At 51.3% G+C, this 15,098-nt stretch overlaps 1 protein-coding gene across 2 annotated transcripts in view; it reads left to right on the top strand.

Annotated features, from left to right (window-relative positions):
* The window catches only part of CHST13 (carbohydrate sulfotransferase 13), a 104,615-nt gene extending 91,833 nt beyond the window's left edge, over window positions 1–12,782 (top strand). For both annotated transcript variants that reach the window (XM_009284435.2, XM_009284433.2), the window contains 2 exons: window positions 7,375–7,457; window positions 11,461–12,782. In XM_009284435.2, the coding sequence (XP_009282710.1) occupies window positions 7,392–7,457; window positions 11,461–12,306 (912 nt within the window). In that variant the 5' untranslated portion in view covers window positions 7,375–7,391 and the 3' untranslated portion in view covers window positions 12,307–12,782. The remainder of the gene's footprint in view (window positions 1–7,374; window positions 7,458–11,460) is intronic.
* The last annotated feature ends 2,316 nt before the right edge of the window (window positions 12,783–15,098 follow it).

Here is a 15,098-nt window from a genome sequence, read left to right as displayed (position 1 = left end):
GCATAAAAGCCAGAACTTCCTAGACTTAAACTTTGCTTCCTTGAGACCAGCACTGTTCGACCCAATAGCTCTGATCCTTCCAGGCAGGGCAGCTCTTCACACAGAGCACAGGCCACTGCCCAGGGGTTCAACTGCTGCTTCCACGTGTGATTTCTTGGCCTCTGTGCCCTGGACCATCCTCACACAGTTGAAGTGTCCAGCCGCCAACTGGGCAGTGGGTCCCAGGCTTTGCTATCAAACCGGGAGGGAAAACTGAGCTCAGACTGCAGGAACTGTCTGGATCTATCACTGCTGCTGTCAAGCTCTATTTCCTTTTTTTTTTTCCTCTCTCTTTTTTTTTCCTCTTGGATGTTAAAATCAAAAATGGGATAGATTCAGCAGCCAGTGGCTGCAGCTAGGATTTGGCTTTGAATAAGGCAGTCTCAATATCATTTCTTAAATTAGATGGCAGGATCCTTCTCTGTGTCTCTTGGGTGCAGTTATTTTAATAGCGAGGAGCCTGTCTTCACAAAGCGGGGCTGCGTTTCTACAGTCAGGGACGAGTGAGCCATCCCTGGTAGGACCAAAGCACTCATTCATCACCCATGACAGGTGCCAGAGAAGAGTCAAAACCAGCAAAGTCTGGAAAAGCTCATTGCTGTGCCCACAAAGAGATCCAGGTCCCAATTTCTGGGTCTTCCAGTGACTGACGTTAGACAAGTGCTGCTCCCTTTACACTAGAGAGCTCCGGGTGTTGTTTCCCCTTTCGATATAAAGTGGTAATATTGTTCTTATTTGTTTCCCACCATAAAACCTTTATCCTATAAATACAGTTCAGCTGCGCAGCTATGCATGTGCCATGTATGCCAGGCAGTTAATTCGTGTCACCAATACCATTTCCTATGTTCAAATCCAGAATCCATCACAAATCCATCACAAATGTGATGGATTCACACCCCCCCTCCCTCAAGTTCAGAGCTTTTTTTTTGGCCTGAGACAGAGCATCTCTCAGATGCCCCCAAGAGGAGCTGCCCTGAGAGCTGGGTCTTCCTACAGTACACACAAGCACCTATCCCACTCACCCGCTGGGAGTCGCAGGCTGTAATTAACACTCAGACTGATCATTTCAGGTGGCCAGGCACCACAATTATTTTTTCTCTTTTTTTAGGCTTTGCGCAGACACAACAGGAAGCGAATCTGGGGCTGTGAGACAGCAGCGGGGAGGCAGTGGTGGGGTCGGGAGCTCCTTGGGGCCTCTGGGGTGCACACTCACGTGCAAGCACACGTGCTCTCCCTTCACTTCCCTTGGCTGGAGACCACTGAATCTCCAGGTTTTAACCCTCTCCGGTGTTTCTTATTGGAGACCATGAGTGGAGCTTTTGGCTCTTTGTGGCCCCAGAGTCCAGCCTGGAAAATGCCTGAAAGCTCCATCCTCCAGCCCAAAAGGAGTTGAGATTCCTCCTGCTGCATCTTCACCAGACTCCCACTGATTTGGGGTTTCCAAACCTCTTCCTATTTGGCACCTGAGCAAGTTGGCATGAAGATGTCCTGCATGTGAAACACCCCCAGTCCCCCTCTGCTGGCCCGTTCCCAGGGGACAATTACATCCCGGCTCAGCTCATCCCTTGCAGCCTCCCATGCGGCAGCAAGTCCTGGGATCGCCCGGTTGCTTCGCAGCCCTTCTCAGCAGCTCTGGATCTGCCTTGGTGCCAGGAGAGCAGAGCTGTCAGTGCTGCAGGTGAGGGTCGCCAATGCTATGAATAATAGGTTTTTTTTTTTTGCTGCTATGGCTAATACCTCACCTGATACGTTTCAGGACTTCATTTGCCTTTTTTATGACTGTCACACTGGCAGCTGATAGCCCAGAACTAATGCACCTGGGACCTCCTGCCACTTCCAGCAGCGAAGTAGCAGAAACTGCTGAATTCCAACATTGTGAAATTAAATTCTGTTGCATTTCCATTCCCCTGGTCCAGGACAAAGCTTTAGTTTCCCTGTTTGGTGTTTCAGTCTCTCCCTGCCATGGCAGCCTTTCTCAATGCTTTGTCCATCATCAGTATCTTTCTATTTTTATGTCAATTCATTCCTGAAGCCAATCTTAGACGTATTTTACTAGAAATCTGCCTCTGCCCATTATTTCCCATTTAAATGCCGCCTGCTTTCCAGTTGCTTGTGTACCTTACAGTTCACCTTTTAAACTTCATCTTCTCTGTTTGAAGTACTTATTTCCTGTGGTATGTCATATCTCATGCATTACATATATCTGGGTAAAGATCTACCACATAGAATTGATCTACAGAAAAGGCTTATTTTATTGACAGATCAGGTTGCACGGATATAAGCTGCGCTTAGTAAATGTCATGTTGATTTTATTCCCCTATTCAGTCGCACCCACATCTTTTAATTGTTTTCTTTCCTTCAGACTGTTTTCTAAAGCCTTGGAAATGCTGATGTCAGCCTAGCAGGCTTGTCGCTGCCTGAATCCTGTCTTCTAGCCAAACTCTTCAATTCAGGCACTGGATTTGCTGTTGTGGTTGCAGAGAACCTCCCTCCATAATTAAGAGTCTCTGCAGCCAAAACAGCAAATTCTTTCACTGGTGCTTCCAGAAGTCTGGGATGGGCATGATCCAGTCTTTCCCTCACCTCACATGTCTGGCTGTCTTCGCAATCAGCTAGTACACCTAAATATTCACAGCTTTAAAATCTATTCCCTTTTCCAAAGAGAGCTGGCAAGTCATTGAAACCCCAGATCCTGCTGTGGTATTGATGTCACACCGCTGCAAGAGAATAGCTTTGGTTTTGATGGGACAGCACTAAAATCTGGGCTGTAGGGGGAAAGGAGGGAGGGAGCGCATTGCCTTTTTAAGCTCTGAAGGAAAGACTGGAAGCACTTGTAGCACAGGAGACTCCAAAACATGCCTGAGCTCCCTTTCAGGCTCATCTCATTCAGTGATTTCTGGTCAATGTTACTGCCTTAGCATGGGGTTTTCGGTCTCTTGCTCTGCATCACTCCTATTCTCTTGCCTCATCCTTTGAAGATGCAAAGGACAAATGTGGTATTTCCTTCTGCCCGTCTCAATGACAAACATTTTGTCCGTGGATCATGGACGTACACTGTCCTTGATACTTGTTATCCAAATGGTGATCCAGCAGTTGCCAAGGGTTGATGTTTTCTCCCCTTTAGAAACTTGATATACCTTGGCTAAGTGACGTCCCTGCTTTCGGATGCAATTGTGGCAATGCTAAATTTCCGAGGATTACCACTGCATGTGGTGGAATCTGGGAACCTCAGTAACGAGCTATAACGTTAGGAGGAAAGCCAGGATGAAAAGATCTTGGCAGCTCCCCCATGATGGAAGATCCTGCTGTACTCAGGGCCATGGTGCCAAAACACAGCACGAACCATTAATTTATTCTGATGATACTCCCTCCTCAACACTGTCATATATTTCAGTATTCCTTGGCCTTCTCAAACTTCTTGGAGTCCCAGGAGCATCCCAGGGATGGGTAAGCCAACATACAGGGGATGGGGTGATTGATTTGCTCTCAGCATGAACGAGTGGAAGAAGAGGGATGTGTAAATGCCATTGCCCATCTGCCCTCTTCTTCCCTCCACCTCCTCACAGTCCAGGCTGTATCCCAGATTGATGGAAGAAACAGGCACAGATTGAGAATCTAGCCTTTTCCCGGCTCCCCTTCCATGTTTGGTTTCCTCTCCAGCTGTGCAGTTCAGCCAGCTGTGGAGCCCCTTGAGCTCAGCCTTCCTAAGGTGGGCCATTGCCTGCTTGGGGTAGGTGGTGAAGGCAAGGAGAGGATGGGGACAGCAATTAGGGGACAGGGTGGGGAGAGACCCCAGGATGGGAGCACGCTGTGGAATTGCATGATGAGGTGGTTGGGATGGAGCAGCTGGGGAGGTGGGGTTTTGTGTTCAAATTAGGGATGAGCTGTGTTCCTAGAGCTGCATGATGAGGACCCAGGGTCTGGCGACGGGGGAGGACTGGGAGAGGAGTGCATCAGCAGAGACATTGCAGGTGCTGGGGCTGAGGCATGGTGAACAGGGGATGGCCACAGCTTGGGGTCATGGGGCAGAGCTGTGTTAGGTGGCAAAGCCTGGTCTTAGGGGGGCTGGACTCTGTTAAATCACTGTCTACAGCTTCCCGCTGGCTCAGGCAGGACGCTGCAGCCCTGGCATGCCTACCGCTGTGACGGCCAATGTTGCTTTACTGGGCGATCCCAGGTGTTTTGGGGATGCTTTGGGCACAGGTGGCCCGGACTTGTCTCCGTTCGAGCGCACACTGCCGGCCGCAGGCATTTGCAGCCGCTCTGACCCCAGCCCTGAAGAGGATGGATGCTTTGGTCCCATGGGGCACACAGATCGGCTGCTGCCCTCCGCATGCACCGGTGCCGGCATGGTGCTGTGCGGAGCTGCACGCGGTTGCAGCTGCTGCATCTCCCCCTCTGCCGCAGGGTTTAACACTGTCTTCAAAAGTCATCCTCATGGCCCAGCCAGGAGCCCGTTTGCTTTTCTCCTTGGGACGCCGCGTGTAGCACGAGCAGACGGTTTCTGAGGGGGGAGACTTCCTGCAGTTGGAGCCTTGTAAAAACCTGCCATTGGGCCAGACATTTGCTCTGAAGGGTTTGGCGAGCGCCCTGGGCAGGAGATGGTGTCATCACTTTGGAGAGCAAAAGCTGGCAAGATGCAGTGAGCGTGGAGTGCTGGCGTCTTCCCCCTGCCAGCGCAGTGCTCCCGGGCTCCTCCAGCCGCACGGGAGCAGCCTGGCAGCTTTTTTTCCTTTTTTTTTTCTCTTCCCCTGTTTTTCTGGAACCCTGTACAGCATGAGCATAGTGGGGATCCCAGGGGGTTTGCTGCTAGCCGGAGAAGACGCCTTCTTCTCTGCCAGATCTTGCGCTGGGGAAAGGCTGGAGGAAATCCATTTTGCAACGTTTCTGCTGGGGCTGTTGGCAAGATTCATGCGAGGTGCAGCAGTCCCTGGCCAGGCTTGTTCCCCTGCCTCAGCAGCACTGAAAGGCGCAGCCCAGAGCAGTCAGAGCACAGATCTGACCTGCCCGACCTCTGCTCGCTCCCCGCTTTACTGCAGATTTGCTTTTTGTTCACCCTAAAGAGCCTCCTGCCGAGCCAGCCCGGGCCATGACCTGACCCTGCACCGGGCGCTGAAGCCTTTCCCTGGGACGGCTTTTCCACGCTCCCCTGTGCAGTGCCAGCACAAGCAATTTGCATTTCTAGCAGCTTCAGGTCAGCCTGAACCACCCGGGGTTTGCTTATGTCCCTCATAAGAAAGGTTCTGGTGGCTACACGTGTTAATCTCGAAAACAAACGCCTCCGCATTGCTTTTACTAAATATAGGACAAGTGTCTGCTGTGGTGCAGGACACTTGCAGACAGCCCACAGCAGGGTCACGCTCTTAAATCGAACAGGAGTTTATCAGCCCCGTCCAGGAAAGGACTGGAGTTTAATGCTCTCTGCTTGCAGATTCGAGCTGCAGTGAGTCGAGCTTTCAAGGTCGATTTCATTCCCTGTCATTTGCAGAGGGCTGAGCCTGGAAATGTGAAATGGGGCTCCTCTGGGACAAGCATCTCAGCTCAGCGCTGTGTACGTTGGATCTTCCGCTTATCTCTCGTTAGCACAGATGCCGTTTCACCCTCCTGTGGAGTAACTGATACAGGGGATGGAGGAAGAAACCGTACCTTCTCGTTGAGTCACATCTCAATCAATCCAGTGCTGCAGGAAGCGTCATTTCCCACAAACGCACAAGTGTACATGCACTGCTGATGAAATCTTGTGAGGTCAGGCAGTCATTTCCCCCTAATTACAGCTCCAGGAATGAATAATGTTTAGCTTAGACCCTGGTGACTTTGTGCTTTGGACCAGTTTTCATTTAAGCAAAATACAAGCACATGAAAATGAAGATGGGATTTGGATTTTTCCTTCTGGTTGTTTTGGTTAAAAAGATGCCATCTGGGGCTTGTATAACAAATTTGTTTTTGTTTGGTGATGGTCAGTGAACGAAAAGATCCAGAGCCCCAAATTGTCGTGCAAAAAGCCTCTGTGTTAGAAACCTTCATGTTGCCAGAAATGGTTTGAGAGAGATGCTTTTCCCTCCATCACATACGTCCCTCTGAGATTTTAGAAGGTCCCTGTAGGAGCAGGAACTTGGAGGACTGGAAGAACCTCCCAGGCCACAATCTCCCGAACAACGTGTCCTGTCATCCCCTTCAGAAAAAACATCATCTTGCATTTTAAAACTCACAGTGTGATTTCCTCCGTGGAAGCCAGCTCCAGGGCTGCACAACCCCCATGGTTAGAAACCTTCTCATATGAAAACTGTTGTGGCATCCTCTGCCAACAGAGAGGGTCAGATAGAAGAAGCAGAGGGTGGGTGAGAGGTGGGACAGCTGCTTGGAGGTGTCACTGCAAGCAAGAGCCTGCACCCCTGTCATGGCTGGCTCCATGCATTAGGTTTGGGATATCCAGGCCAAGTGGTTCTGCCCACGCTGTGCTGGAAACAGGTCCCTGGGGCTGAGGGATGGCAGCTGAAGCGGACGCTTCATAGCCTGGAAGGTGGTTGCATCCCTACATGATTTATGAGCATGAGAACTTGAGCATCTGTCACCGACTGAGTGTCCGGCGCTGCATTCGTGGCTGGCCAGATCCAGCCTCAGGTTTGGTGCTGCTGCAAATAGACCTCCAAAATGAAACCAGCCGATCTGCATGGCAGGAGAGGGGCGAGGACTGCTTGGGTGGCTGTCTTCAGCTTCAAACACTCAAGGAGATGTTGCTGGTTTAGAAGGGAAGAAGAAAAATAAATAGCAAATAAGAACTTGAAACAACTTCTCAGTCAGACAAAGTATCTGACCAATTTGTCTATTAATGACTGTGTCTCTGAGCCTGGAAATGCAAACTCCAAGCCTGTGGGGGCTCAGCATTGAGCTGCCGGTGTTGGATCTGCCCCTTATCACTGCCAAGCACAAATGCTATCTCGCCCCTCAAGGGGCCGGCGATGCTGGTCGGCGTCCTGTCACCTCCTGGGTCATTCCCTCGCCAATGCAGCCTGCACACAGTGGCATTTCCCAAATGCACATGGATCAAACTGTTCCCAGTTGCTCTTGAAATTGTAACAAGCCATTATCTTTATTTATGGTCTTTTATTTGTTTAAAGGTTAGGTCTGGACCTTTTGAACCCAAACTGCAGGTTTTGTTAAAAAATAAGAGGGAGGGACAAGCATTGCTTGAGCATCTTCTCTCAGAGCCAAACAGATTTGTCTCTTCTCGGGGGACATTGCCTCATCCCATCATCATGGAGACTGGGCATCTCCAGAGAGGGGGAGGGAAGCAGCCCCTCCCAACCTCTCTGATTTTTCTCACTCCTTTTCCAGTTGCAGAAGATGGGGTTATGAGATCCACCTGGCAGGGGAAGTCCGGTCGCAGCCCACTCCAGGCCCTATATGAGAGTGACCAGGTAAGGGCACAGGGAGAGGGAGATAGGGTGAAGAGGGAGTGGGGCGCTGGGGGTTGACCCCTTCTTCCACGCCTCTGGTGTGCGGGCCACTGCGCTGTCTCCAACCACCCCCAAGGTCCCTGCGCCTGAACCTCTGGCCGTGTCCAAAAGCAAAGACCACACCACTTTGGGGAGTAATTGTTGATAAAAAACTGCTTATGGCCCTTGCTGGTACTTGGGCAAACGGTTTCATTAGTGGTGGGCTGAGCCATAGCTGGGCAAACCCAGGAGATTTCACTATCTGAGGACTTCAGAGCCAACTCTGGGCCATCATAGCAGGGCAAGAGCATCATTGCTGCACTTTCTGAGCTAATAATTGGTAGATGCTTCTGTGTTGGGTGCTATATATACACACACACACACACATATGTACATGCATATATGTATGTATAATGTATATACATTTATATACATATATAAAGCTGGACCCAGCCACGAGGGGTTTATAATCCTGGGACATCTCAGTCTTCTCCATCACCCTGAGCTGTGCCAGCTACACCTGCTGAGACAGGGGCAGCCAGGCACAGTCTGGGCAGGGAAACGCTCCCCTCCAGGTGGGCTTAGTGGGTCCCCGTCCGTGCAAGGGTCTGCTGCAGGACAAGCCATGGTCACTGCTTGAGGCAGGGGGCACTCACTCTCACCGGCCCCCGGTGCGTGCAGCCCAGCCAGCATTGGTGACCCAGCATCAGGGAAGGTGTCCCACTTGCCCTTTAGCAGCTCAATGGGAGGGTTTGTGGTTGAAGCTGCAAAGGGTGTGTTTGTTTCCTTCTACTGCATTTCCCCCCTGGGTGGGCAGTTTTCCCCCCATGCGGCCAGACTTGTCTTTGCAGAGGGATCCTCGTCCACAACTTCCCTGCAGGAAACCGCCCTCCAACCGGTGCAACGGACTGGGCCATGGCCACGTGCCCCAGCCACCAAGTGTGCCCTGCATCTCTGCACATCCACAGGGCAGTCATCTTCTGCAGCCCCCAAGAAGCAGAGGGCAACGCTGGTGGTCCCTGCAGCTGGCTGCCATCCCCGCTGCCTCCCCACTGCCCATCGGCAGTGCCCGCTGCAGCCAGAGCCAGATCTCCTTTCCATATGCAACACTTTGTGTCACTGTCTACGTTGATGCTTTTATGTCTATAAGCAGATGAATTACGTTTGCTCTGGGAAAAATGGCAGATGTGAACTTCCTTGGCCACGATGCCGGCAAACCCTAATGCTGCTGGAATGTCGTGGTGTTATTTCCTTAGAAGTGATACTTAATTTCTCTGGCTTTTAAAGAAAAGGAAATGAAGGGAGCAATTTTGCTCTGAAATAACTGCAAGACATGCACTTATTCCAGTGGACAGCTGTTGAAAAGTAGTCACATTTATTTGTTGCCATGCCTGCAGACAGTGTCTGTCTGTCTGTCTCCCTGGTCCAATAGTTTTGAATTATGCAAGTGCAGGGAAAAACACCTGAAAAAAAAATCACATTATTAAAATGCCTCTTTTTTTTGGAGCAGTTGCAAAAAGGGTTTCCAATTTTAAAAGGTGATGGGGAGCCTCCAAACAAAAGAAATTTCTGCTGAAATGTTTGACTGTCGCAAGGAGGTGTACCATGAGAATGCCTCTTCAGCTATGATTATCACTTCCCTAGATGCTGTATCTTCTTCACATCCAAGTAGCCAACAATGTCAAAGTCATCTCTTCGTGGCAGTTAGAGACTATTGACCTGCATTTCCTCCATCTGAGTATTTTCCCTTATCATCTCCCTCTTGGAAGGAGCAGGGAGGGGAGGCTTTCTCCTGCCCCTGTCTCAGGTTACTGTCCATGCAGGTTCCTGGAGAAAGTGGTCACTAAGGTGACCTGGACAAGGTTATTTCTTTTGGGGAAATGAGATCCAAAAGGGTATGAGTGTGGTTCATCCCTTGCAGGAGGAGCTTTTTGCCCAGCTGTTAGTGCCCCTCTGAAGGTGACGGGTCTGCTGGATCATCCACAGGAGGGGCAGTTTGTCTCAGGATCCTAACTCCTGGCAGGAGCTTTACAAAGCCCCATCTCCACAATGCTGCCTCTCCCAGGCTCTAATGCCTCCCAAAAACCCTTATGGGCCCCCAGGGAGAGGTAAGGGTGCACCTGAAGCTTGGCAAAGGGTGTCCTTTGGCAAGCATAAGTGATGACAGCTGTCAGCAGCAAGGATGAAGGGACCCACGAGGTGGCTTGCCCTTGCCCTTCACCTTGAGGTTGTCACGTCTCTGCAGGCTGCAGAGATATTTGCCATGGCACCCTGTGACGCCGACGGGACTGTCTTCACAACCCCAAAGTGGAAGCCACGGTCGCCTTGCGGCATGGGGGTCATTGCATTGCATTATAGCAACAGCTCTGTGGGGTCAGAGCTGCCTCAGGTTAGCAAACGGGCGGTGAAGCCGTTAGCGGTCGTGGCCTGGACAAGACTGTTGGAGGTTCCCAGCAATGGCCTCGGGGTTGAACGCGAAACCTTCCAACCCTTGTGAGCAAAATGAAGAAGGAGTGGGCAGTTGGAGGAAGGGACCTTCCCCTTCTGAGTTCCTGGAAATGGTTTCCTTCCCCAGGTTTTAATGACATTTTGGGACTTCTGATGAAAAACCATGACAGGAAAGGTCACATCCGCAAATCTGGAGGGGTGGCTCAGCTGGGGCAGGGGTCGGGGGGCTCTGTACTCCTGGGAAGCCAGTGCAGCGGCTGCCAGGCCTTGACACAAGGATCAAAAGGGATAAAGAAAAAGGACCTCCCTGTGGACAAAGAAGACTGTGACCAGAGCTGAGGCATTGGACTGGCCTGTGTGGAAAAAGTCCCTCAGGAGAAGAAACCCAAAGCCCTTGGGAAGGGCCACCCCAACACCTCCAGCGGCAAGTTCCTCAGGAGAAGAAACCCAAAGCTCTTGGGAAGGGTCACCCCAACACCTCCAGCGGCGCCTCACTCCTCTCCATCATGCCCTGCCACCCCACCTCTCCTCCAGCTCCCCGTCTGCTCCCCAGGGTTCGACCGTCAGCGTTAAAGACCATTTTCCTCCACCCGTCTCCCTTTGCCCTTCCTTGGCAGCACACCCACGCCATTTTCATAGTACATGCCCACACTCGCGTGCCACGTTTCTGCCTCTTGGCTGTGGTGTTCGCAGCAAGCTGTGGGTGTGGGCATCAGCACAACATGGTGATGCCCCATCACAGCCGGGAGGTGTGCGGGGCCCTGCGCCAGCAAAGGGGCTGTGCTCTTTGCCCCTGGGGGGGTGTGTGGGGTGTGTGTGTGTGTGTCAGGCCATGTATCCCCCCATGGACTGGTGTAAGAGTGAGCTTTAGCCCAGTGTGTGTGTGTGGGTGCTGTAACAAATGTTCGGTTGTTGACCCTCTCTGCACCACTTGTTCTTCCCTCACCCCCTTTGACTTGACTTCCCATCTGGCTCCTCACCACATTTTGTTCTGTGTTTTGCCCCCAGCAGGTCCAAGGATTAAATGCACCAAATCAACTTGTGTTCAGAGCAAATGCTGCCCCCAAAAATCCCGCATGGGACCCAGGAAAGGGGAGGGAATGGGGACTGTTGTGGGCCAAGTGTTGTGTGTAGGCCATGATCAGCTTGGGCATGCTGGTGACCATCACTTTTTTTTTTCTCCTCAGTTTGAGCAATCGTCACTGCAGGGTGTGTGTAGCCCAGTGTGTGTGTGTGTGGGTGCTGTAACAAATGTTCGGTTGTTGACCCTCTCTGCACCACTTGTTCTTCCCTCACCCCCTTTGACTTGACTTCCCATCTGGCTCCTCACCACATTTTGTTCTGTGTTTTGGCCCCAGCAGGTCCAAGGATTAAATGCACCAAATCAACTTGTGTTCAGAGCAAATGCTGCCCCCAAAAATCCCGCATGGGACCCAGGAAAGGGGAGGGAATGGGGACTGTTGTGGGCCAAGTGTTGTGTGTAGGCCATGATCAGCTTGGGCATGCTGGTGACCATCACTTTTTTTTTTCTCCTCAGTTTGAGCAATCGTCACTGCAGGTCATTCACCAGCAGAGACGGGAGCTGTTGAGCAACATTTGCAACCGTTACACCCGCAAGCGGCGTCTCCTGCGGCCGGATGACTTGCGGCACTTGGTGGTGGATGACACACATGGGCTGCTCTACTGCTACGTGCCCAAAGTGGCCTGCACTAACTGGAAGCGGGTGATGATGGTCCTGACGGGGCAAGGCAAGTACCAGGACCCACTGGAAATCCCCGCCAATGAGGCCCACGTCTCATCCAACCTGCGCACCCTCTCTGAGTACAGCATCCCCGAGATCAACCACCGCCTGCGCAACTACCTCAAGTTCATCTTCGTGCGGGAGCCCTTTGAGCGCCTGGTCTCGGCGTACCGCAACAAGTTCACCCGCAGCTACAACACGGCCTTCCACAAGCGCTATGGGACCAAGATCATCCGTCGGCACCGGCAGGAACCCAGTGACAAGGCCCTGGAGCGCGGGGATGATGTGCGCTTTGAGGAGTTCGTCTACTACCTGCTGGATCCACGGACGCAGCGGGAGGAGCCCTTCAACGAGCACTGGGAGAGGGTGCACTCGCTCTGCCACCCCTGCATCGTCCACTACGACGTGGTGGGCAAGTACGAAACCTTGGTGGAAGATGCCAACTACATCCTTCAGCTGGTTGGGGCTGACACAAGTGTCAAGTTCCCATCTTCATCCAAGACCACCAGGACAACGGATGACATGACAGCCCAGTTCTTCCAGGACATTAGCCCTTTCTACCAAAGGAGACTCTTTAATTTATACAAAATGGACTACTTGCTCTTCAATTACTCCATCCCCTCATACCTCCGCATCCGATGAGGCAGGGGCTGGGGGGAGAGGTGAGGGAGAGGTGCGGGAGAGCTGGGTAACTCTCGCCACAATTCCTCTCCTCCCACCCTGTGCTCATCTTTTGGTTGACTTCTCCCCCGTGCCCTCTCCGTTATGGTCTGCTCCACATCCTGATGCCTTGTTCATGCATGGTCTGGAGGGAAGACACCTCTCAAAACACTGGGGCTGGAGCTTTTCCTTCCCTTTCCCTCCCACCCTTTACCATCTACAGGGGATGCTGGTGGGACCAGACACTGCTGGGTAGGAGGGCTTGCCTTGGCTGGGGACTTTATTTTAACTAAGAGACTCCTCTGTAGATCCAAGTCTTGGGAAGGCTCCTTTTTTGGGCAGGATCCCTTCAGGTCTTTCTCCTCCTTACTGGGCTGTTTGGGGGCAGACATGATGTCTCGGGGGGCAGGGTGGAATGTGTCAGAGACTTGCATAGAACCAGAAATAAAGCAATAATTTAATGTAAGTTTTTCCTTTCATTTAAAATTGCTCCCACCTTTTCTTTTCGCCTTGTTCTCCTCCATCCTCCCCCAGCTTCCCGCACCATCCCCCATTGCTAGGGAAGGCAGTGGTGTGTTACTGTGACCATGCATTTCTCCCTGACAAAGCCTGGAGGGATTTTTTGTTCCTCTCCTTCCATGTGCCCTTGGTTGGGATGCAAAATACTCCAAAAGGAGAGAGAGGAGCATGTTTGCCGCAGGTATGGGCTTTCTCCTGAACTACAATAGCAGAGCACTTGGTGCCTCTGTGTGTGCATACCTTTGGATTGCTGGTCAAATCCAATAAATCCAGGCCCCATCCCTCCTGTTTTTTTAAGAGCAGGTGATAACTGTTTTGCAAAGCCCTATGTCCAGCACGGGTGCAGGTGTCTGCTCAGATGAAATCATATCATCCACAGTGTCCTGCCCATGGCCCCACTGGGATGGCAGGACCCAGCTGGCAGCGCCGGCTTCTTGTCCCCTGCCACCATGTGCTGCTCCTGTGCGCAGCTGGTGCCTCCTGCATGGGATGGCCACATTGCACCAGGGGACAGAGAAAGGTGCTGGGGCACATTTGAGTTATAAAGTGCTTCAGGGAGCACTGTGCTGGGATGTGGGAGATCACTATGGTAATGAAAAGGTGATGCTGGACTGGGAAGGCTACAAAAGAAGAGTGTGTGTGCGTGCGTGCGCATGGGGTGGGTGTGTGTATGCGTGTGTGTATGAGAGAAAATGGAGAATAAAAATGGGGACAGAGACACCTAGAGGAAAATTCCCCTCTGGCTGGCTGGCTTTGGACAATTCATTCCTTGAAGAAATGGGGAGGAGGGGGCGAAACACAAAAGAAAACAACGAACCCAGTTCTAGGATTTTAAATTAAAACCAGTCCAAGGAGCTGTATTTCTTTAAAACCATATTTCAGTCTTTCCTCTTTTCTGATCAGCTTTGGCTCGGTAGCTGCCTTCGTAAATAAACACTCCGGTAATAGATGCTGTAGAGTCTGTCTGCTGGCTCGGCTGCGAACACTTGACTTATTAGTGCAATACAATGGGAGGTTTTATAAAACTGCAGTGCTCTCAGGCTCTTTCAAAAAATAATGTTTTCATCTAACAACTTTCAGCTGTTATATCTTAACCTTTTTCCTCTCTGCCTCTGATCAGCACCTATATGCTGACACTCCCTCCTTGGTGGCTCCATTTGGAGATGGGGTTTAGCAAGGCAATGAAAAAGACAAGTAAATAAAATCGCTGGTCATCCTGGCAGTCTGACTGATTCTCCCAATCTGGACTGGAGATCTCGCAGAAATGGCCTTTCTCCTGCTATCTTAGTATCTCCCCATCTAGCTGAAACTCAAAGCACAAAAACAGATTATATGATGCAACAAATTTCATCTGCAGCGTTCAGGCTTGGAGTGCATTCCTCCTGCTTTCTCAGGAGTCTTGCATTCCCCGCTTAGCACTGCCTCTGCTTGGAAAAGTCATTGTTCAAGTCACCACAAGCTCTTTTCATCGCTTTTGGTCATGAATCATAATCTGGGGTCAGATTCCAAGTCACAAAGGGATGGATTTTTGGATGGATTTCTTTTCCTAAATACTGTTCCCTGCAGGTAGCTCTTAAAAGCTGATGGCACAGTGAGTGGCAAGGACAGATACACAGACTCTCTCCCCGTTGTGCTGTCTTGGGGTGCTTAGGCAATATCTGGCTGGTCGGGAGCCCCTTTGGACTCTCTTTGGTGTGAAAGCGAGGGCACAGCATGCTCTGGACTTTGTCTTTTAGCCAGCTGGTTTCTAACCTTTCCTGCAATGGTGGCTATTTGGAGATGGTCCCAGTTGTGATGGCTATTTGATCGGGAGCCTGTCCCCTGGCATCCCCATCAGACCTGACCCATTGCCCAAAACAACAGCAAAGCCACACGAGTATGGAGCGCATGCAGCCCTCCAGCCTCAGCTATGGTCTGCTAAGGGCAATACTCCACTGAGATTTGGTCTGTAACAGGGCGTCTTTTGGGTCCTGTAGGACCTTTGGAAATACCCACCTTTGGGCTTTTTCTAAAAAAAACAACCAACAGCCACAATCCAACAAAAAAAAAAAAAACCCCCCCCCAGCCACAATCCAACCCATTTAGGTCATATCCTTGGCTTTCCCCCTGCCTAAATACCGCTTTCCGAAGCAAAACCTGCCCATGCAAACAGCAAATGGCCACTTTGTATTTCTGAAGCGACCGCCTTCAGCCCGGGCTGGAGCTTTCCGGGCCTGGTGACGCTTTGCCCGTGCCAAAGCCCAGCAGCACCAGCC

The sequence above is a fragment of the Aptenodytes forsteri genome, unplaced genomic scaffold, assembly GCF_000699145.1.
Source record: "Aptenodytes forsteri isolate BGI_AS27 unplaced genomic scaffold, ASM69914v1 Scaffold53, whole genome shotgun sequence".
Lineage (NCBI taxonomy): Eukaryota > Metazoa > Chordata > Aves > Sphenisciformes > Spheniscidae > Aptenodytes > Aptenodytes forsteri.
Note: the sequence above shows the minus strand (reverse complement) of the source record. Positions and strands in the feature narration are given on the sequence as shown.